General features: G+C 43.0%; 1 protein-coding gene across 4 annotated transcripts in view; it reads right to left on the reverse strand.

Annotated features, from left to right (window-relative positions):
• Positions 1–9076: 9076 nt before the first annotated feature.
• The window catches only part of LOC124785945 (inter-alpha-trypsin inhibitor heavy chain H4-like), a 213198-nt gene continuing 198818 nt past the window's right edge, over positions 9077–23456 (reverse strand). For all 4 annotated transcript variants that reach the window (XM_047254225.1, XM_047254223.1, XM_047254224.1 and 1 more), the window contains exon 17: positions 9077–9442. In XM_047254225.1, coding sequence (XP_047110181.1) covers positions 9391–9442 — 52 coding nt within the window. In that variant the 3' untranslated portion in view covers positions 9077–9390. The remainder of the gene's footprint in view (positions 9443–23456) is intronic.

The raw sequence follows: 23456 nt of genomic DNA on the forward strand, positions 1-23456 counted from the left end.
TGAAACGTTTGAGTTCAGCTACTTATGCAATAAGGGTCATTGCAAATTTTGGTGATAAACATCTTAGTAAATTAGCTTACTACGCCTATTTTCACTCATTGCTTTCATATGGCATCATATTTTGGGCTAATTCATCACTGAGGAATAAAGTATTTATTGCACAAAAGCGTGTAATCAGAATAATAGCTGGAGTCCACCCAAGATCATCCTGCAGACATTTATTTAAGGATCTAGGGATATTCACAGTAGCTTCTCAGTATATATACTCTCTTATGAAATTTGTTATTAACAACCAAACCCAATTCAAAAGTAATAGCAGTGTGCATAACTACAATACTAGGAGAAAGGACGATCTTCACTATTCAAGATTAAATCTAACTTTGGCACAGAAAGGGGTGAATTATACGGGCACTAAAGTCTTTGGTCACTTACCAAATAGTATCAAAAGTCTGACAGATAACCAACAAGTATTTAAGAAGAAATTAAAATAATTTCTGAATGACAACTCCTTCTACTCCATAGAGGAATTTTTAGATATAAATTAAGAAAAAAAAGAAAAAAAAACAAAACAAAAATATTAAAAAAATAAAAAATAAAAATAAAAAATAAAGAAAAACCAAAAACACAAAAAAATAAAGTTGTTATATTAACTTAAGTATGTTGTTAAATTAACCTAATTATGTCATGTATTGGAAAATTCGACTCGTTCCACATCATTACGAAATATCGTATTCATGATCCATGGAACTAGTATTAATCTAATCTAATCTAATCTAATCTACAAGATTTTCGCGCGCATCTTTGGGGCTCGCCTGAAGTCTTTAATTTCTGATAAACTCCTCACAGATCAAACATGCCTCGGCGGTAAGAGTAATGTCCATAAGGCGCTTGGTGATTACCGAGATATCGTCGCATTGGCAGCGGCGTGCCGACTGCGCGGGGCACTAGTCTCTATTGACTTCGATCATCCGTTGGACAGGGTGGATCGTATCTATTTGCACTCCGTGATGGGCAATTTGGGAATACCACAGGCCTTCATTCTCGTGATCATGCGACTGTTACACGGTGTGCGATCCAACGTCTCAGTGAATGGGCGGGGCACTGACTACATTGTCATTTCACGGTCAGTTCGTCAAGGTTGCCGCCTTTCGATATGTTTGTATGCGATGGCGTCGGAACCCAGCCTATATGATCTCCTAAGACGGCTGGAGGGAATGCCGTTGCCACAACTGACCTTTCATTGCCGCGCTTATGCTGACGATGTGACGCTGCTAACACGGGCAGGCGACGAAGTACGTACGGCATTGGCATGGATACGGGGTGGCGGCGGGAAGCGTGCTTAATCTACAGAAGTTACGCTGCATGAATGTCGGTCGAGGATTACGACCGGATGAGGAAGGCCCGCTGATGTCAGTTAACACCATAAAATGTTTAGGTGTCACGTTCCACTCAGATGTGCAGCGGGCAGCAGCAGATAACTACCGACGCATATTGAAGCTCATGCGGACAATGGTGCTGTTACAGAAATTAAGAGCGTTGGATATGATTGAGAGGGTGGCGTATGTTAACGTGTAGCTACTAGCACCAAGACTCACTCACGTAGCACATGTCCTGCCTTTAACACGCATAATGGCACCGCGGATACAAGCAACTTTCGGAACTTACGTGAGTGTGGGACACCTGTTTAAGATCCAATACACAACGCTTATGCTGCCACATGGAGAGGGTGGACTTGGTCTGGTGAACGTACACGAAAAGGCACGGGCGTTATTCTTCAGTACGGTTTTTCGACGGTGGCGCGGTCAATTTCACAGTATCTCGGGTGCGTTGGCCGATGCTCTGGCGCCCACTTCAATGGTGCTCCCTGTCAATGTGCGCCATATTTCACCGAAGATGTCACATTTCAAGTCTTTCTTGTCAGAGAAGCCTTCCCAACAACACGACTACCGACGACGCGAGATGTGTACCAAATATCACTGAGCCGGTGCCCCAGGAATACCACGGAAAGGAAATACCCAGACATGAACTGGTGAGCCAGCCGGAGTGGCCGTGCGGTTCTAGGCGCTACAGTCTGGAGCCGAGTGACCGCTACGGTCACAGGTTCGAATCCTGCCTCGGGCATGGATGTGTGTGATGTCCTTAGGTTAGTTAGGTTTAATTAGTTCTACGTTCTAGGCGACTGATGACCTCAGAAGTTAAGTCGCATAGTGCTCAGAGCCATTTGAACTACTTGAACCATGAACTGGTGACAGATAGGCGCATTATACGGAACGTTTACCTCCCAACGTCGGTACGCTCAAAATAGTATGTGGTGGCAGATAGGAAGTTCGCAACGAACCAACGGCGGCATGCGATTTATTTGTCAGACACTCCATTATGTTTAAGCTGTGCAACACTGATGAACATCGTTTAGCATGTAGTGGGGCGGCTCCGGTGTGGCACTTGCCGCGACAGGTATTGGCGTTTCTGTTACGCACCGCCCCTCACACAATTTCATCGGACACACTCCTTTTCCCCCAAGAATCTTATTTTCCGGCCCATAAAACAAATGCAGTGACATGGGTACGGGGAATGGTTGTGGGCTACGTCTACAACAAATCGGGAAAGGACAAAATGGATTTTTTGACATTTTCTCCTAGATGGACACGCGAAGCTGCAACAGTATAAGAAATATAGGCAAGACTTGCGGCGGACATTTACCGACCCGCCGGCCAGATGGGGTGTGACGGGTGAGATAGACGAAATAAGCCGAGACAGTCATCGATCACACTTAGCGGAACCTTAGTTATCTTCGAGAAGACGACATAGTCTTACGTCAGCGTCTGGAGAACGGCTCGATAGATGGCTCTATTGCTCTATCGACCGTCGGGTGGTGATAAGGTGTCGCCCCCGACTTGAATTTAATTTCATTGCTAGAGGAGCATGTTTATTTTGTGTTTGTACTATCAACGATGTCTTTCTGTCATTTTCATTTGGACATTTTCAATTTTATTCATTTCCTTTACTTTATTAATTTCTAATTAGCCACTATTTGTCAAAATTTGCACGTTGTAGAAAAAAAAAATAAAAAAATAAAAAAAGTGGTCAGCGCAAAAGAAGTGGTCAGCGTGACAAAATGTCAATCCTAAGGGGCCGGGTTCGATTCCCGGCTGGGTCGGAGATTTTCTACGCTCAGGGACTGGGTGTTGTGTTGTCCTAATCATCATCATTTCATCCCCATCGACGCGACAGTCGCCGAAGTGCCGTCAAATCGAAAGAATTGCACCCGGTGAACGATCTACCCAATGGGAGGCCCTAGTCACACAACATTTACATTTTTTTACTGCGTGAAATAACAGCGGAAATGAGTGTGGGGCGTACGACGAACGCATCCTTTAGGAATTTAGGGTTAATGGGTTATGGCAGCAGACAACCGAGCGAGTACCATTGTTAAAAGCATGACATCGCCTGCAGCGCCTCTCCTGGGCTCGTGACCCTATTGGTTGGGCCCTAGACTGCTGGAAAACTGTGACCTGGTCAGATGAGTCTCGATTTTAGTTGGCAAGAGCTGACAGTAGGGTTCGAGTGTGGCACTTACCCCACGAAGCCATGGACCCAAGTTGTCAACAAGGCACTGTGCAACCTGATGGTAGCTCCATAATAGTGTCAGCTGTATGCGGAAAGGATTGGGTTCTCTGGATGTTCGCCTACTTGGAGACCATTTGCAGCCATTCATGTACTTCACGTTCTTAAACAACGATGAAACTTTTATGGATGAAAATGCGCAATGTCACTGGGCCACAACTTTTTGCTATTCGTTTGAAGAACGGTCTGGACAGTTCAAGCGAATGATTTGGTCATCCAGATCACCCGGTGTGACTTCCATCGAACATTTATGGGACATAATCGAGAGATCAGTTCGGGCACAGAATCGTACATCGGCAACACATTTGCAATTATGGACGGCTAAAGAGGCTTCGTGGTTCAGTATTTAATCAGGGGACTTCCAACGACTTGTTGGGTCCATGCCAGTCAAGTTACTGCACTACGCCGTGCGAAATGAGGTCCGACACGATATAGCCCTGACTTTTGTCACCTCAGTATGCATCCCAGCAACTCTCTCGTTTCAGTAGGGCCTCTAACAATCTGACTGATGATACACTTATCTGCCGTGTTCCTCAGAGTCTGCCGTGAAAGCAGAGCTGTGCTCAAAGCAGTTTTATCCCTGATGTGACTGCTTCTAAAGCTTAGACATTAAGATCTACATTACCATTTCGCATATTGATTTTTTGCCAGCACAGTCAATATTGTCGTTTCACACGCAGTTTCACTTTCTTTCGTGGATAGATATGACAGGATAGCAGACTTCGACTCACCATAGTGTCTGGAAAGTAGTTTGATGAGTTGTCCATTCCTATTTCTTCGCCATCCATGGACATAGTTACCGTAGGGTTACTAAGAGCTGCTCGACACGAAAGTTTGGACGAAATTGGTATCTACCTTGAGTGTTTTCCTTTGCCCTCGTTGTTATTTTTTAGTCCAAAGACTAGTTTGATCCAGGTCTGCACCCTAGCCTATCCAGTGCTGGGCTCTTCATCTCTATGTAGCTACTGCTACATCCGCTTGAACCTGCTTACTGCAGTCAAGACTTGGTCTCCACACTTGCCTCCACAACAAAGATGACTAAACCTTGATGCCTCAGGATGTGTTCTCTTAACCGATTGCTGATTTTATTCAGATTGTGCCTTGATGTTCTCGTCTATTCTAGTCGATCCAGTGCCTCCACTTTAGTCAGTACACTTACGCGTCCATTTATCAGCATTCTTCTGTGACACCACATTTCAAAAGCTTCTGTTCACTTTCTACCTGAGCTTTTTATGGTACATGTTTCACTTCCACACAAAGCTACACCGCTGTCAAATACTTTCGGTACACCCTTCCTAAAATAAATTATTACATTCTACCAGATTTCTCATTTTCAGAAGAGTGATTTCGCTGCACTGCAAACCCTTCCCCATGTATCGTATGGTGACTTACGGTGTACAAAGGCAGATATAGGTGGGAAACTATATCTTTATTTCATTTCAACTAGATTGGTGTAGAATATTACAGCAAATTTTGTTTTCCCCAGTATAATGAGTTCTCGTCTGTGTATGCAGTTCCCTTGTAGGAGTAAAATGTTTATCGAAAACAATAGTCGTTTGAAATACCGAACCCTAGTCTGAATAACGTACGTACGAAAAAATCTCATAGACCCTTCGCTTTTCTGAATCTTAGCTCTCGTGTAAAGACTCCTTTACGTGCTTGCTGATCCGATAACCCGCGAATGGAGATGTCTCAACGTATCAATTACCCAGGCTCATCCACAACTAATCGCACATGAGACAGTTTCTTTCGTTATCTTCGCTTTATGGAAATGAGATGGAGCATCCTTCGCCCGTAGAATACTCTGTCAGTCTGGCTCCAAATTCGGGTGGGAAGTTGTTAGCAGTTAACTTTCTCATATGGAGGCTTTGTAGCTGATGTGCATGATGCTTGCTGCGGACATTGGTCGCTAGATAACATGGTTGGAATGCCTGTTATGGAAAACCTCAGAGAGAATTGGAAGCGTACACAGAATCATAAGTGCGCAGAGTAACTTGTGGATCTCGATATCACATAAAATCAGTGGAAAGTTTCCCGTCCAGTACTGTGAAAGTCTCAGACCGACTCAAGTGTCCTTCTGGAGAATACAGTTTGTATTTAATATAATGATATCAATTTATACAAGCGATCTCTGTCAGGATCGTTACCTCTCTACCTCATCCAGTAGAAGTGCTCTTAATGAATGTCACCTTCTATGATATTTCATTATAATTTCTTGATAGCAACGATTCATTGAAGTAGTTGTTTTCTGCTTGCATGTTCTCACGACTAGGCTTTGTGCAGAGACAATTCCAACTATCGGATCTTTTAATGTATGGACATTCCATTCACAGTGAACATGTCATAGGTTTCAAGTGTTCCTGCAAGTGATTTAAAAGTAGTACCAACCATTATCTGGAAAAACCATAAGAAAGTTGCTTCTCAAACCTCTGCATAACTGTGCACTTGTCTAGTCCTTCCGCGATGAAATCCTTAGAGGTTCCTGCTAAAGCCTGCATCTGCAGTACTTCACTTACAACGTAGCAATGTTTTTTAGATGATCGATCGTTCGATTACTTTTATGCTGGATTCCAATATTTACTGCCTTGTTTCAGCCTTTCCATATCTATGCACCACGGCAGCCAAAATCGCCTACAATTTGTTTCTCATACTCTAGTCTTCGACCCTGCTATTTTTCCCCTCTTCTGCTCCTGCCAGTTCCAAGCCAACTATTCCTTGATGCTGCAGCAGCATGTCCCACTAACCCATACCATATTCTGCTAAGGGTCTTGATCCCTCATCTGTTCTTTTCAATACTTCTTCATTTCTTACTTTACCTGTTCATTTTTACATTTCTTGGATAGCTCTGTATTGCAATTGCTTCAGGTGTCTTCCCCTCTAGATTTTCGATGATCCACGTTTCACACTTACAATACACTTCGAAGAACTTGTTCCTCATTTGTTCATCAACATCTGATGGTAGTAGAGCTCTTTCATTGAACAAAATGTTTTTGGTTTGCACCAGTCACTTCTAATATATTTCCCGTTCTGGCTATCTAATGTAAAACTTCTCCATACACAGAGTCCTAACATATCTTCCACTATAATGTGAAGCACGTCGTCCCATAGAGTGTGCTAGTACGCTGTCTGTTACTTTCAACAGTTCTTATAAGCCGTCCTTCCACACAGCCTGCAGGGCTATGTCGTCTGCAGATTTTGCCATTGGAACCTCTTCCTCTTGCACTTTTATTTTATTTCTCATATTGTCTTTGCTTGCAAACTAGTCCACAGTGTTTGTTTTAAGTTATAAACCTTGTTCACTTACAGTTTATATAAGAATGTTGCACTGCACACAGATTTTTCTAGAATTAAAGTTAGCTGGCAGCCCTTAGTCTAGTATCACTTACAACAATCTCACGCCTTTCGCTGATGGCTAATCCTTTCTCTGATGAGCGTGCTAGAGGTTCTTACCACATTATATACCACCACTGACTCAAGTTCCAAGCAGTAACGTTGTGTTCGACAGCCACTGTCTCGAAACACCGAAATATTCTATGTGTTGCCTAACTAACTCAAGATTCTATCACACAAAGGAACTAATCTGAAATCTGTCTGTCATATTAAAGCTGTATGAGCGACCTGGAATCGGACACACTGTTACCACCCAAGAACAATGATCTTACCATTTTCTTTACTTACTTGTCTAGTTACAAAAATCAGAAAGTATAATGGTCAGTTATCTATATCTACGTGACTACTCTGCGGTTCACAGCTACGTGCTTGGCAGGGGGTTTATCCAACCACCTTCAGGCTATTTCTCTACCGTTGCACTCTCGAACAGTGAGTGGGAAACACGAGCGCTTAAGTCTTATCACGAGAACACTGGTTTCTCTTATTTTATTGCGACGATCATTTCTCCCCATGTAGGTGGGCACGAACAAAATATTATTCCATTCTGAGAAGAAGGTTCATAAATTGGTGAAAAGATCCCGCGCATCGAGTGCCACCCCAACTCTGGAATCATAGCCGTGACACTCTCTCACCTATTTAGTGAAAGTACAAAACGTCCTGCTCTTCTTTGAACTTTTTCGATGTCCTCCGTCCTGTCTGTTAAGTTTCCCATACCACACAGCAATACTCCAGAAGTGGAAGGAGTAGCGTAGTGTAGGCAGTCATCTCTTGCACAGTCTTTCTGCCAATAAGAAGTGCAGTCTTTGGTTCGGTTTCTCAATGAACGTTCTATGCGATCGTTCCAGTTTAAGTTTTTCCTTGGTATTTAGTAGAATCGATAACTTTTGAACTTAAGTGATTCATACATGTAACCATCAGATGTATAAGAGAACGACGACAGTGAAAATTTGTGGCAGACCAGGACTCGAATCCGGACTCCCCTCTTATCGTTAGTGGTCGCCTTACCGTTAGGCCATCCGACCACGATTCACGGACAGACGCCAACGTCCATGTGTCATCAGCCATATGTCTAAAACCCACACTTGTGTATTCATCACGTATATTCTCATACAGAGGAGACATTTTATTTGAAAGTAGCTTGCCCAGTGTCGGCGGATGAATACGATATTTCAGTACCTGTGTTGTTCAAAAGTACGATGCAGTACCCCATACCGTGCAGGAATACTCCAGAAGAGACCGGACAAGTGTAGTGTAGGCAGTCTCTTTAGTATATCTCTTGCATAGTCATGCATGCATGTCCGTAGAAACATGCACTGCGGGTACAGCCGCTACGAAAAGTATTCGCATTTGCGAATACGGGCAGCCATCAGCTGTATAATGACAATTAGTGCCAGGCCAGGACTCGAATACGTATTTCCCGCTTCGGTTGCCTTACCATTCCTTAAATTTATTTAGATCACATAGGACGTCCTTCTCTTACGTCAATTGGGATGGATGTGTAGTCTTTTTTTTAACTTCTATCTTCGTGTTCTATAGTTTTCACTTTGGTGCGTATGACCCCAGCTGTTTCTGCGCCCTAAAACAAAACAAACAAACAAAGAGTTATGTTGCCAACAGAAACATCGTTTAAAAAAAGCGCCGCAGTTCTACATATTTGGAGTAGTAATAGGCAGGTTTAATTTAAATCTTCATCGTCGCTTCCTAGTGCAAAGTTGTTCATCTTCATTTTATTTCAATGGACAACATCAATCATTGTCTTCTGATCGGCCTGTAAGCTGAAGACCGATTAAAATAAATAAACTACGGCAGGACAACCGCAGTTAATGTTATAAATACTCACCAATAAGGAACTAGAGTACTAAACACATGTTTTGGTCTGACGACAAACCGGAACTTATTTTTTTATAAAGGAACATAGAGAAGTGATTCCAGCATTGATAACTACTGTGGGCTTGCACTGGTAACGAAATCGCTCTCCAAACAAACTTGTATGAAATGGCGTGTATGCAATAAAGGAGGCATGAAGAATTTTAGAAGAAGTATAAAAAGAAATAAAGTGTGCTATGTATAGAAAATTAAATTTTATTAACAGTAAGAACAACAGTAAGTTTACATGGTAACTGAACGTTACGTCGAGTGTATTTCATTTTCCTGCTGCGCCCAGTACAGCGCACAGAATTGACGCATTTTGGCCTGTGTGTGCTCAGCACTATGTTCATATTGTTGTCGCCGGTGATGTTTGATTGATTTGACACTGCTTGGAAATCTTCCACTACTGTTCTCTGTTGCAGCTACGCGGTTACTGCAGACTTCCCACTGCGGTCGGCTACCTTCCATACGAGAGGCTGTTTTCTTGTTTCGGCAGGCCGCTAATTCTTAGGCTGCTGGTGTAACTGAGGTAGCGTCGGGGCAGCATACACCAAGGAAACTGGAAAAAAGTAAATGCTGCTTTAGACAGATTGTAGAGATGCATATCAACAAATGGCTTATGTTAGAGACTGAAATATCGCAAATTTAGAACATAAGCAAGGTCCTTTCGCTGGACTGTCATTTTTGACATTTTTCACTTTGGAACGTAGAAACAACATTAAAAACAATTAAATAGTGTCAGCTGTAAAAGAATTCCGCCTTCGATGTGTGCATCGTGTTGACACAGAGGACAGGTAGAGCGAGGTAGGTCAAAGAGAGAAGTAGTACTGTACAGCGCAAGACAGTGTTATCACTTACCATGGACAGAACGATTACAGCATTATAATGTAATTTAAGCGAGGTTCATTTGACAGCTATCGGGCTGGATAAGACCCTCATCAGTAAACAAATGGTAGCCTGGCATTGACAGCTCCTACTGTGTTACCACTTTCGCTGTACAAAGCATTGTGCCTACCATGACCCCTTGAGCTGACTCAGTAAGAGATTCGTCTAACGCGAGGGTGGTTTTGTGAGTCGATATTGTAAAATCATTCAACAAAAAATGAACAGTTTTTTTGTAAAATGTGAGTTTGTTGACAATCTGTTCAAATGGTTCAAATGGCTCTGAGCACTATGGGACTTAACTTCTCAGGTCATCAGTCCCCTGGAACTAAGAACTACTTAAACCTAACTAACCTAAGGACATCACAGACATCCATGCCCGAGGCAGAATTCGAACCTGCGACCGTAGCGGTCGCGCGGTTCCAGACTGTAGCGCCTAGAACCGCTCGGCCACTCCGACAGGCTGACAATGTGTCTTCGCACGGAATTCGTAGGCAGTAAATCTGACAACACTGACTTCTCCTCTTTTGTCTCCATTTGCATTTAACCGGTTTAACGCTCGTGCCAAGCAACGGTCTTTTCTCCTGCACAGTTACAGAAATTAAACGTTAAATACTTTCCTCAAATACAGTCACAACTATCCTATCAATGAACATTATTGGACCAAGAAGCTGGAAAGAAGGATAGGACCAAAATGACAGCAGTGAAAACCGATTTTCAGATTTCAAAGCAATCGAAGCTCTCCTAGCTTTCATAGCTCAAGATTTCCAAAAACGGATGTGGAAGATATTATAAGTAAAATGCGTACTCTTTTTCTGTTTTAGTGCGACTGAACTTGAAGATTGACATTTCAAAATGACATTTCCTTAAAGCCATAATACAATAAAGATAGCTTATGGAAGTTAGTTAAAAACGTACTCTAATTCTGTAAAAGATAGCTTTTGGAAGTTATTGTGTGCAAAAACCTGCTCTAACGGTATAAAAGTGGTATCTTATGTTTCATCGCTTCTTGGATCAACTTATCTATGTGAGGCAGGGATTTCAACGATGAAAACAGCGAAATGTATGAGTAAAATTGAAATGAGTGATCTTTGAATGCATTCCAGGAGGGGAGTTGCAGAACTAGTCAAATATTTCCTTTCAGAGGCTTTGCTTGCTTTTTGATATACCGTGTAAAGTTGTAAACCATGAATTCCCCGCCCAGTCCACCCTCTGTCCCCGTGTTTCAGCCGCAGATGGCCAATGTGATGGATCCAACACAAGCTTTTCAGTTTCAGAAACAACAAATCGCTACCTTATTGACGACGGTACAACTACTACTGGCTGCACAAGCTAAGTCGGCCCAACAACCACAACGGACCAACCAACCAACCCAACAAGTGCCGCCGACCAGTATACCACCGTCCCGGAAATTTAAGGAAACATAGGATAAATGGATTGAATACCTGACTCGGTTCCAAGCACATTTTCAAGTTGATCAAGTTGAAAAATTATACCTAAACGTGTCTTCAGACGAACTAGTCCATAACAAAGTAATCGCTGCATTAACTCAGTACTGTGTCCAGCAAATCCAAGTAGCTGCATCCAGATACCAGTTATTTCACTTGCAGAAAACGCCGGAATAGACTTACCGCCAGTGGTACACAGCATGAGTAGGAATTGTAAATTGAAGTGTAGTTTTGGCAACTTTTGCAATGATTTAATGATACGTGATGCAACAACATTGTGTCCCAGATAGAAGAATAGGGGAACAGATTTTACTCTGATCCATCACTTCGCCAAGTATTGCAGATCTTAGAGCAATATGATTCGGGTTCCATAGCGTGGATAAGTTTGAGTGGGTCCCGACTGGTCGGGTCGAGTGGCTCCTTGTCGCGACCGCCCCTAGAAACCACAACGTGCGCCTACACAGCAGCGCCGACAGCCACAAAGACAGGTAAACAGGCTTGTGAATTTTGTGAAGTCTTGCCCTAAATGTTTTTCTCGCCATAAGACACGACTGCCCATCACGTAACGCAATGTGTTTCACTTGTGGAAAGAAAAGGCCATGTCCAAGGAGTTTGTTTGCAACGGCAGGAAAACGCCGATTTTCCCCGCTCCCAGAATAAACAGGCTCGCGCTCATGCAGTGAACGGTGTGTTTTCAAAACCTAAAACAGATTCTCTTAATAACAAGATTAGGATTGTTCCTCCTCCTCGCCCTAATGCTGTGCAACGACGTTCTAACAAACTATTTGTCTCGCTGCGAATTGCTGGCCGTCCTGTGAACTTTTAGTTACACACAGGTGCCTCAGTAACTTTGTTTAATCGTGCCACGTACGAACAGTTAGGCTCATCACGCCTTTCTAAATCTAGCAAGCATCTCACTGCTTAAGACGGACAAGAAATTACAGTGCTTGGACAGTGTAGTTTCCGTGCCACTTACAAATCTCACACCAGGGCAGTGGATTTTACTGTGTTGAAATCAAGAGACAGTGAGAATATATTCGGTTTAGATGCCTTTGATTTGTTTGGATTTACCATCCAAGACAATGTACTTTCATTAACTGCTTTCACTCCAAAAGACAGTGTAACTAGCTTGCTCAAAGCCGGCCGCGGTGGCCGTGCGGTTCTGGCGCTGCAGTCTGGAACCGCGAGGCTGCTACGGTCGCAGGTACGAATCCTGCCTCGGGCATGGGTGTGTGTGATGTCCTTAGGTTAGTTAGGTTTAAGTAGTTCTAAGTTCTAGGGGACTTATGACCTAAGATGTTGAGTCCCATAGTGCTCAGAGCCATTTGAACCATTTTTTTTAGCTTACTCAAAGAATTTACTGTGCTATTTTCAGAAGGAATGGGAAATGATAATGACTTTGTCGCGCATCTTACTTTGAAAGACAATGCAGAGCCTAAGTTTCTCCGGGCCCGTCCAGTTCAAATTGCACTAAGAGACAAAGTAAGCTGTCCACTGAAACAATTGCTCCCATTCAAGCTAGTCATTGGGTAAGACCTCTGGTTTGTGGCCTAAGTCTTCAGGTCGCATTCGTATTTGTGTTGACTTCAAGTCTGCAGTCAACCCACAGACAATAGTTGGCACTTATCAGTTACCTCGCCCTGAAGAACTCATGCGCAGGCTTGGTGCAAGACGTTACTTTTCTAAGATAGATTTTAGTGTTGCCTACTTGAAAATTGCATTGGATGAAGAATCACAGAAAGCGTTTGTTGTAAATACACACTTAGGATTGTTCAAGTATTTGCGTTTGCCCTTCGGCAGTGCTTCAGCAGCCGCCATTTCTCAACGTTACTTGGAACAACTGACTACGTGCCACTATGTTCAAACCGTCTTGACGTTATTGTCGTCTCAGGGCGTATACCAGAGGAACACATTGCCAATTTGCGTACTCTTTTTTTGAGTGGTACCAGAAGCAGGACACAAGTGTCGTCTCGAAGAGTGTGACTTTGTTCAGATAGAACTCGAGTATTTAGGTCATGTGACAGTCAGGGTGTGGACCCCTCCAATCTGATTTGCTTGCTTGCTGTGATCTGCCTTTTCCTCGCAATGTCTCTGATCTACAGTCAGTGCTAGGCAAGTTGATATACTACATCCGTTTTATACCGAACTCTCCGCAGATCGCGGCTCATTGAATCGCTTGCGTCGCAAAAACGTGCGTTTTGTGTGGACTAAAGACCGTCAAGACGCATTTCAGGAACTCAAAAATGCTTTGTTTAGTGCATTTTGACCCTGGCAGATTAGTGATGCAAGTAGACGCTTCTTCCTTCGTAATCGGCGCTGTGCTAACACACAAAATTGGTTCACAAGACTGACCTATTGCTTTTGCCTCAAAGTTGTTCACTTAAACTCCGTGCAATTATTCTCAAATAGAAAAAAAGGCTCTCGCCATTGTGTATGGTATGACCAAATTCCATCACTATTTGTGTGGTCGCAAGTTCTTTTTAGTGACAGATCACAAGCATCTGCAGTCCTTGTTTCCTCCTACAAAGCCAGATCCTACACGTACTGCTCAAAAATTGCAGCGTTGGGCTTTGTTGCTTTCACTGTATCAATATGAAACTGCGTACAGACCTACGGCACAGTATGGCAATGCAGACGTCCTATCTTGCCTTCCGATTGGCCCAGACTCTAATTTTGATGCAACTGCCGCATCTTGTTAGCAAATCCATGCGCAGGACTCTGAATTCCTGGAATCTTTTCCCTTGTACTGCAGAAAAATAGGACTGTCCATAGAAACAGACCCAGATCTCAAGATTTGTTGCATTCCCACGTCTTGCCCTCATTCAGTGAACAGTATCCAGAACTCAGCTGTGCGCCGATATTTTGCACGTCGACATAACCTTTCAGTTCAACCGGATGTTACTCTAGTTCAAAATTATATTGGACAATTAAGTGTGATAACTCCCAAAGTGTTGCAAAGGAATGTGTCGCGTTGCTCCACCAAGGACATTGGGGATTTGTTCGTACTAAACAGTTAGCGCGACAGCACTGTACTTGGCAGGGCATGAACGCTCATATTGAATAGATGACATCACATTGTCGCGCATGCGCGGCAAACCAATCCGCTTCGCCACAGACATTCTCAGCTTGGCCCAAGACTCAATCCCCATGGCAAAGAGTGCGCACTGACTTCGCAGGACCATTTTGGAATACTCGTTGGATCATAGTGACAGTCTCTTTTAGCAAGTTCCCATCTGCGGTGCCTATGAATTCTGCCATGTCACGTAGCACTATTTAAGTGTTGTCCTCAATATTTCGTATAGAAGGTTTGACAGAAGTACTTGTGTCTGACAACAGACCACAGTTCACTTCACGTAATTTAGAACAGTTTTGTAAACGAAATGACATTCGTCATCTATTAAATGCTCCAATTCACCCTCAGTTCAATGTAGAAGCAGAACGCTTCGTACGCACTTTTACACAACAGATGGCCAAGCTTCATACCACTCACTCACGGGAACAGGTGTTGCAACTGTTTCTTGTCTCTTATCCCTCCCCTCCACGAGACGGACCATCACCGGCGGAACATTTGCATGGCCGCCGCCATCGGACGCTGCTACATTTGCTACACCCACTGCAGCATCCGGCGCCGTCAATGTCCGCAAGTATCACTTTGCCAGGCGCGATCTTTTTCTTTTCAGGGTTTATGGCAACCTTGGACACTGGAAAAGATGTGTAATCCAGGAACGCATTGGTTCTTCTACATCTGCATCTATAGTCCGCTAGCCAGAAGGCGGTGTATGGCGGAGGGCACAATTCGCGCCAAAGCCATATTTTCCCCCCCCCCCCCCCCCTACCCCCCGGCCCTCTGTTCCACTCGCGGATCGCGCGAGGGAAAAACGACTGTCTGAACGCCTCAGTACGAGCTCTTATTTCCCTTATCTTTGAATGGTGATCATTGCGCGATTTGAAAGGTGGTGGTAACAATGTATGTTCTACATCCTCGGTGAAGATCGGATTTCGGAAATTAATGAGCAATCCCTTTCGTTTAGGGCGCCGTCTATCTGAAAGTGTGTCCCACTTCAAACTTTCTGTGAGATCTGTAACGCTCTCGCGATGGCTTTCTTCTTTGGACCTTCTCAATCTCTTGAATCAAACCCAACTGGTAAGGGTCCCATACAAACGAACAATACTCTAAGACTGGACTAATTAACGTATTGTAAGCTATGTACTCGATTGCAGGTCCCAATGGCTTGCAGCGCCGCCACCGGAACCAAATTCGTGCGTGTCATTTGCCCTGTCATTCAGCTGCTTTTCTTCTACCAGATTCAAGGCTTCACGGCACCACGCGGCCTTCGCAAACGCCCGCCGGAGGAGGATCGGATGGACGATGCGCCCTCGCTTCCGCCGTTCCCGCTCGCCGACCGAATGGTCGTGACCCGTCGTCGCCGTCGCCATCATCGCCCCAGAACACGCCCTCGGGGCCTGGGAGTGTGCCAAGACAGCAGTTTTCTGAAGGATGTTCCTGTTGCCTCGCAAGCCAGATGGCGGGGGGTGGTGAGGAGTTTGCTGTCCTCCAGTCACGTCTGCCAGCTCATTTCTATGTCCAGTGTCCTGCCTCCCCCCGTTGTCGTTTGCATCCTCCCTACACGACTAGGGTATGGCATTTCGTGACGGAGAAATGAGCTGGCATAAGATGTCACCAACACACCAGGTTGATAAAGATGAAACGTGAAGAATGGTTAGTAGGTGTTTTATTAACCGAACCTATAATGAGAGAGGCCAGAGACACATTCACAAGCAACACTCCGCCAACGCAATCTCAACAGCATGTATTTAAGTTACCGTCGCTGACTGGTTCAAATGGCTCTGAGCACTATGGGACTTAACATCTGAGGTCATCAGTTCCCTAGAACTTAGAACTACTTAAACCTAACCAACCTAAGGACATCACACACATCCATGCCCGAGGCAGGATTCAAACCTGCGACCATAGCGTTCGCGCGGTTCCATACTGAAGCGCCTAGAACCGCTCGGCCACAGCGGCCGGCCGCCGCTGACTGGAGTGTCTCATTCAACCATCCAGTTTGGCGTCTGGCAGACTGCTTGCAGAGCAGGTTTAGGTCGTTAGTACATACCGACCAGATTAGTGACTATTTTGGGACTAGTTTACCTCAATAAGAATTGTACTTTACATCAGCCTGCAAGAGGACTATTACTGATGAACTTTCACCACAACACATGGACTCTATTCAAGTTAAGTACATGTTTTTCCACTTTATGTAAATAAAGAACCGTATTAATCCACGTGGGCATTTGTCTTCTAGAAAGAGGACACCGGCCACCATTTCTATTGCTTCCTTACTGTACAAGACTAATTACCTAAATCTGTGACAGTCTTTGGCTATTTACAAACCGAGGAAGCCTTAGTTTGCAACTACTGTTTGCGGATTAATGTTTATTGTCAACGTGTAATGATAAGTTTAGTTACATCTAAAACGTTAGTTGTGATATTAGGTTAAGTCGCTTACATTAAATACTTGAACCGCTGTGTTTTCCTGCCGTTAAATATTTAGTTCGGAATCAGTCTCTTCCTTTGTATTTCAACACACTGTCTTTGGAATGACGTTCATCAGTCAAATTAAGTTCTGTGATCTGCTGTGCTGCAGCAGGAATCGAGCTGTTCGAACAATTGACGTCACAGATCGCGGAATCTCGGGCTCTTCTCGAACTTCGGATCGCTGCACGATCTAGCGACTTCTCTTGGTACTATTTTCATGACAGGTCATAGTTATTAATATATTGTGAAAGTTATTAATATATTGTGAAAAGTTATCGCAAAAATAACCTTGAAACACGTACTGCAGTACGTTATATAGAGTGTAAGTTATATGTAAACACAGCCTTTAACAAATAAACAAAGGTTCACAATCGCGATTGAGTCTAATTCTCCAGCTTTAGCTTGTCCTGCAATCTAGTCGCTTCTGTTGGTGGTATCTCCACAAAGGGTCTTGCCACGTATTTATTCTCGCGATCACAGTAACGGTCAATTTAATGTAATTTATTATGGAACTTCTTGGCAGATTAAAACTGTGTGCCGAACCGAGACTCGAACTCGGGACCTTTGCTAGTTCTGCAAGTTTCGCAGGAGAGCTTCTGTAAAGTTTGGAAGGTAGGAGACGAGGTACTGGCAGAAGTAAAGCTGTGAGGACGGGGCGTGAGTCGTGCTTGGGTAGCTCAGTTGCCGGCTCGGTAGCTCAGCGTGTTCGGCCAGAAAGCCGGTTGGCCTCTGTAATAAAAAACTGAGTGGAAGGATCAACCAGCGAACTTGAACTGGATGTCTTGCGCTGTCCGCAACGACCGAACACAACGATCAACAATGAACAAAAATGCAAAAAAAAAAAAAAAGTCGGTAGAGCATTAGGCTTAAAAAAAAAGGTTGGTAGAGCACTTGACCGCCAAAGGCAAAGGTCCCGAGTTCGAGTCTCAGTCCGGCACACAGGTTTAATCTGCCAAGAAGTTTCATATCAGCGCACACTCAGCTGCAGAGTGAAAATCTCATTCTGGTAATTTATTATGTTTACTGGGCATCCAGTTCCAAATCAATTTCATCCCTTGTTTCACCTGAATGTTACCATTGTGTTCTAAATGTGATTAACAACTAGTAACATTTTTACACATTAAGTGAATAGGGATCAAATTACTCATTTGCAACTCAATTGGTAAATTATTGTGGTCTCTAATAACACTGTATTGGGCTCATATCAAGTAATATTTTGGAACGACATAACTTTCGCAGTTGACTGTTAACTTTACATAAAAGCTCACCATAAATATTTATATTCAGCGCTCTTAATTACTGTATGGGAACTCCCATTATAAATTTATTAAAATACAACAGGAATTTATACGAAGGTAGGATTTCTTTCCACTTCGATCTGTCTTTCACGAAACTGTCAGATATCAAGCATATTTATAGCTTGTCCTTGGGGCAATCTTTTAGCTTCTCACAATCGCCTGCTCTTGCGCCGCGTGAGTCAAATGTCACGCGATTGTTCGAGTGAGAAGATTTCTTTTGAGCAGTTTTAACAGCCATTTTAAACTAGAGATGAAAAAAGAAAACGGTATAACCGAAAATCCGTTGTGTCAACGATAACAGTCATTCTTGCCACGGCCTCTCATCAGGAGGTCTGTCAACATCGTGACGTGAGTGGAGTCAGATGTTTTAGAAGGTGACTGATTGAATTTGAGAGATATCACTTCCATGGATGGCAGTTTCGTGAGATATGCGCACACAGACCTTCATAATGATCTGAAAACGCGGTAAATGTTCTCCAGGTAGGTACCACGGATTCTGGTGGACGACTTCAATGCTTCGTGCGAGGCAATTTGCCAGGGGAGGCTGACACTTGATGAAGACGAAAATGGGACTCTGTTTTCGACAACAATGGCAATAGATAAGACATGGATGCCGTTTTTAAATCCACAAACGAAGAGCCAGACAGCTCAGTGAAAACACAGAGGCTCGACACCACCAAACGTGCCTGTGATGAAAAAATGATGGTGGCCTAGTTGTGGGAGAGCACTGGCAACATCCGTACTCTTAGTATTTCAAAGAGCACTACGGTGACGGGTGTGAGCTAGCAAGACGTTTTGGAGAACAAGCCCTACAAGCACTGCGAGAAAAACATCTGGAAAGGTTGCACGTGTGCTCTTTCATCAAGAAAATTGACCAGAATATTGGACGAACGGGGTGAAGGAGTTCCTTCGCGAAAAGAACTTTGAAATTGTTTCTAATTCTCCTTACTCAGATGACCTGGATCCTAGCGACCTTACGGCGTATTGCAACTATGAAAGGGAGAGTATGTGCTCGCACATTCTCCAGTCATATTGCTGTTGCAGCAGCTTTCTTCCAGGAATCAAAACAGGCTCCTGGCGAAGTGTTCGCAGCGGCCTTGAAATCTTGAAATCATGTCGTTGACGTTTTGGAACGTTTGAAGGGAGGTTATTTTGAGAAATAATATTTATTAATTTTCTTCGTGACTACTTTGTGAAAAAGAAAGTGGATGCTTTGGAACCTGAACACACCTGCTGTGGGTTCACACGGACCTAACGCAGCAGGGATTCGATTTGCCATTTCATACCTCGGGTTCTAGCCAGTTCGATGTGAAGCATGACACTGTTTCATGCTTGATATCAATTAATTGTATTATATTATATATTAAATTTCATATATTGTACCCTATATTGTTATATATTTTATATTGTGTTATATTATTATATTTAAATCTCAAATTTATCCATAAATTACTGGCTTAACCTACCAAAGTCAGAACGGTTACTGTCATTAGCATTCGGCTGAAAACTTGAGAATATCATAAACACCAAGTGCTTTAAACTCATGTTGCACCACTCCCATTATTGAACTTCTAAGAGACAATACGAGCAGAGCCGGTTTAAGTAAGTAGCAAGTGGTAAACATGCTAAGGGCTCCTAGCTGTCATGGGACCGGTACCTCATAACCCAGTTTTGTGGGAAATATTAACCGTTAACGATTCTGAATGTAGAATAATAACACTCTCATTTTACCCATATTATGCAGTGTGAAGGCGAATGTATTCAGTACGCAGGAGTCTGAATAATAACGGCTTCAGTCATGTTTTTTCTTGTTTATTGAAATACATAATGCATTTCGGACCCTGGTGGTCAACCGTCTTTATTGATTATTTAATTCTGATTCAGGTGCTGTTTGTCCCTGTCACGAGAAGGTTAGATGTTAGAATTCGTATTTCGCCAATCAAATGACGGAAAATATGATAAGAAACCGCGAAAAACTTACGGAAAAACGAAGGAGGACCATTTTTAGCATTCTGTGGCAAGCAGACGCTAGTTTATCCTTCCTGTGATCATACATGACGTCACTCAAGACGCGCATCTATTTATACATTTCAAGACAATTCATAGTTGTAGTTTAACATGAAATGACGGAAGATGAAGTTTACCAAGTAGTGTCAGAACTCAGAGAGCTAAATAAATTGACATATGCGAGGAAATAGATTTAAAATAAGTTTTTAAATTATTAAAATTGCTATGGTTAGCGAAATCTGCCTGTCCATTAAACGTGTATTAATTTTATGAAAGAATTTTTCCAATTGTTTTAACAGATTTAGGGTCTTACCATTGGTTCCATTGTGTAGTACTACCAATTTGTTTTCTACCCTGTCGATAATGTGTTTGGTTTCCGACAAATGCTCTGCAAAGTCCGGTTTTTCAAAGGGTTTGAGTCCTAAAGCCTTGATGTGTTTGAGAAAATACATGATTAACCATAAACTGTTTATTACAGACCTATATGTATACCTGTTTCGGTCATAGACCACAATCACAAAACGTAAGGAAATAACAAATCAGGTTAAAGTATAGTATAATATTCCTTACGGGCTCGTATAACATCGAAGTCACAATTGAGAAAATTCGTTATGAACCACCAGGAAAAATTGAGGATTTTCACTATGATAAATCTGATGTTATACAAGCCCATAAGGACATGAAATATTCTTTCAACTGATCCGTTTCAACTTTACCTCATCTAATGATGGGAGGCTGGTGGTTCATAACGAATTTTCTCAAGTACTTAACGGCTGTTGACTGTCACTTGACGAAAAACTTAAACATTCATGTGTTCTTGGAAACGGGTTTTGAAATTCCTGTCTGTATTCCGTAGGTAACAGGCAGAACAAGTGGGGCATGACAGTTCATATATTCACTGTTGTTGAATATTTGGGTACTTGTTTTAAGTTATTGACTAGTAAGAGTCATAATTGTGAACTAGTAAGTTTCCTACTAGTGGAGAATGCATTTTTTAAAAATAGTTTAGCAATAGTTTAGGTTTGATATGCTGAAAATTATTTTCTCTTCTTTCTTTGTGTGGCATTTGATTGTATTATTTCTCTGTATTTGTGTGCCTAAATTGTCAGTTTTTTCACTATGTAGCTATTGTTTGTGGAAACACTTTTTAACTTTAAATGCAAACATTTTAGGTTAGGCTTTACCGTGTCTGTTATTGACATTGTCTCCTGTGTCGTTTCTCCACTAGACAGTGCCACAAGGTCCTCCAAAAAATCGTAACACACACACAAATGTCATACTAACCAATGTAAATCCACCTGATGATGGAGGTTTAAAACTTTGAAACGCATCCTGCAGATAAATAAAACGGTGACTGGTAACAGTAGAAATACTTTTTAGCTTGTAAATATTTTCTGAAGGTTGTTTTTTCTAACTTAACCGAATGTATTCTATGTAGTATAGTCCTAAAATATGCACGTTTATGAATAGTTGGATGGCTAGGTGAGTTCTCCATTGTTATGTTTGCGTACGTGTGTTTTCTATGTATGTTGGATGTATGTTGTTGTTGGATGTTCGTCATTTCAAGATTCAGGGAATTTATTCTTTCGTTGTCCTCAAGCTGTATGTGTACTTTACGTTTTTATGGAAAGAACGATGTAAGTAGCCCTTCAGTTTTACCTTTTGTGCCATCACATAGCAGCAAAGTGTCGTGAACATACTCCAGTAATAGATTATGTAACTTTTGCTCCTATTGTTTTCTTTAAGAAAAGTGTGCATCTTGAGTGATGTGATGTACGATTAGAGAAAGGACAAATCATCTGCTGGCTATAAAACGTTAAAAATTTTCTTCCTTGGTTTTCGCTGTTTCTAACAGTATTTTTCAACTCTTGGTTCACTGGTTGAAGCATATGGCTTTCAGTGGAGAGCCAAAGAAAATGGTACATCTGCGTTGATATCGTATAGGTCCCCCGCGAGCACGCAGAAGTGCCACAGCATGACGTGGCATGGACTCGACTAATGTCTGAAGTAGTGCTGCAGGGAACAGACAACATCAATCCTGCAGGGCTGTCCATAAATCCGTAAGATTACGAGGGGGTGGAGATCTCTTCTGAACAACACGTTGCAAGGCATCCCAGATACGCTCAATAATGTTCATGTCTGTGGAGTTTGATGGCCACCAGAAGTGTTTAAACTCAGAAGAGTGTTCCTGGAGCCACTCTGTAGCAATTCTGGACATGTGAGGTGTCGCATTGTCCTGCTGGAGTTGCCCAAGTCCGTAGGAATGCACAATGGACATGAATGGATGCAGGTGATCAGACATGATGCTTACGTACTTGTCATCTATCGTAGTCGCATCTAGACGTAAGAGGGGTCCTATAAAATTCCAACTGCACAATCCCCACACCATTACAAAGCCTCTACCAGTTTGCACAGTCCCCTGCTGACATGCAAGGTCCATGGATTCCTGATGTTGTCTCCATAATCGTACACGCCCATCCGCTCGATACAATTTGAAACTAGACTCGTGCGACCAGGAAATAAACAGCCCAATGTGTGTGTTGACGGATCCAGGCGAGGTGTAAAGCTTTGTGTCGTGCAGCCAGCAAAGGTACACGAGTCGATGATGTATCGTTGAATGGTTCGCACGCTGACACTTGTTAATTGCCCAGCATTGAAATCTGTAGCAATTTGCGGAAGGTTTACACTTCTGTCGAGTTGAACGATTCCCTTCAGTCGTCTTTGGTCTCGTTCTAGCAGGATCTTTTTTCCGGCCGATGCGATTTCGCACACTTCATGTTGTACCGAATTTTTGATATTCACGGTACACTCGTGGAATGGTCGTATTGGAAAATCTCTACTTCATCGCTACCTCGGAGATGCTGTGTCCCATCGCTCGTACGCCGACTACAGCGTCATGTTGAAACTCACTTAAATCCTGATAACCTGCCATTGTAGCAGCAGTAACCGATCTAACAACTGTGCCAAAGACTTGTTGTCTTATATAAGCGCTGCCGACCGCAGTACCGTATTCTGCCTGTTTACATGTCTTTCTAAAGTAAGGGCTGAGACACACGCGGTGTTTTCTGCTACAGCATCAACCAAACGCATGCACTCAGAATTGTTCATAACTGCAACCCCCACTGTGTGGGCTCAGAGGCTGCTTCTAAAAAGATCAGTCTAAAGGACGATCAGACATATCAGGAATACTGCAAAGTGACTTACGAGTCTTACGCGTCGGAAACTGCTGAGAGGAGTTTCAGCTAGTATGTTTTTTGCCAATAGGGCTTCCAAGAAAACAGAGGGTTTAGCCCAGAGATACCCATTTCGTTGCCGTCACGTACGAAGCTGAGTGGCAGTCACTGTTAAAAAAATTCTCTCCTACTTGTGGGGCAGGTTCGGCGACATTATGACACCACT

Source organism: Schistocerca piceifrons, chromosome 1 (assembly GCF_021461385.2).
Source record: "Schistocerca piceifrons isolate TAMUIC-IGC-003096 chromosome 1, iqSchPice1.1, whole genome shotgun sequence".
In the NCBI taxonomy this organism is placed as follows: Eukaryota; Metazoa; Arthropoda; class Insecta; order Orthoptera; family Acrididae; genus Schistocerca; species Schistocerca piceifrons.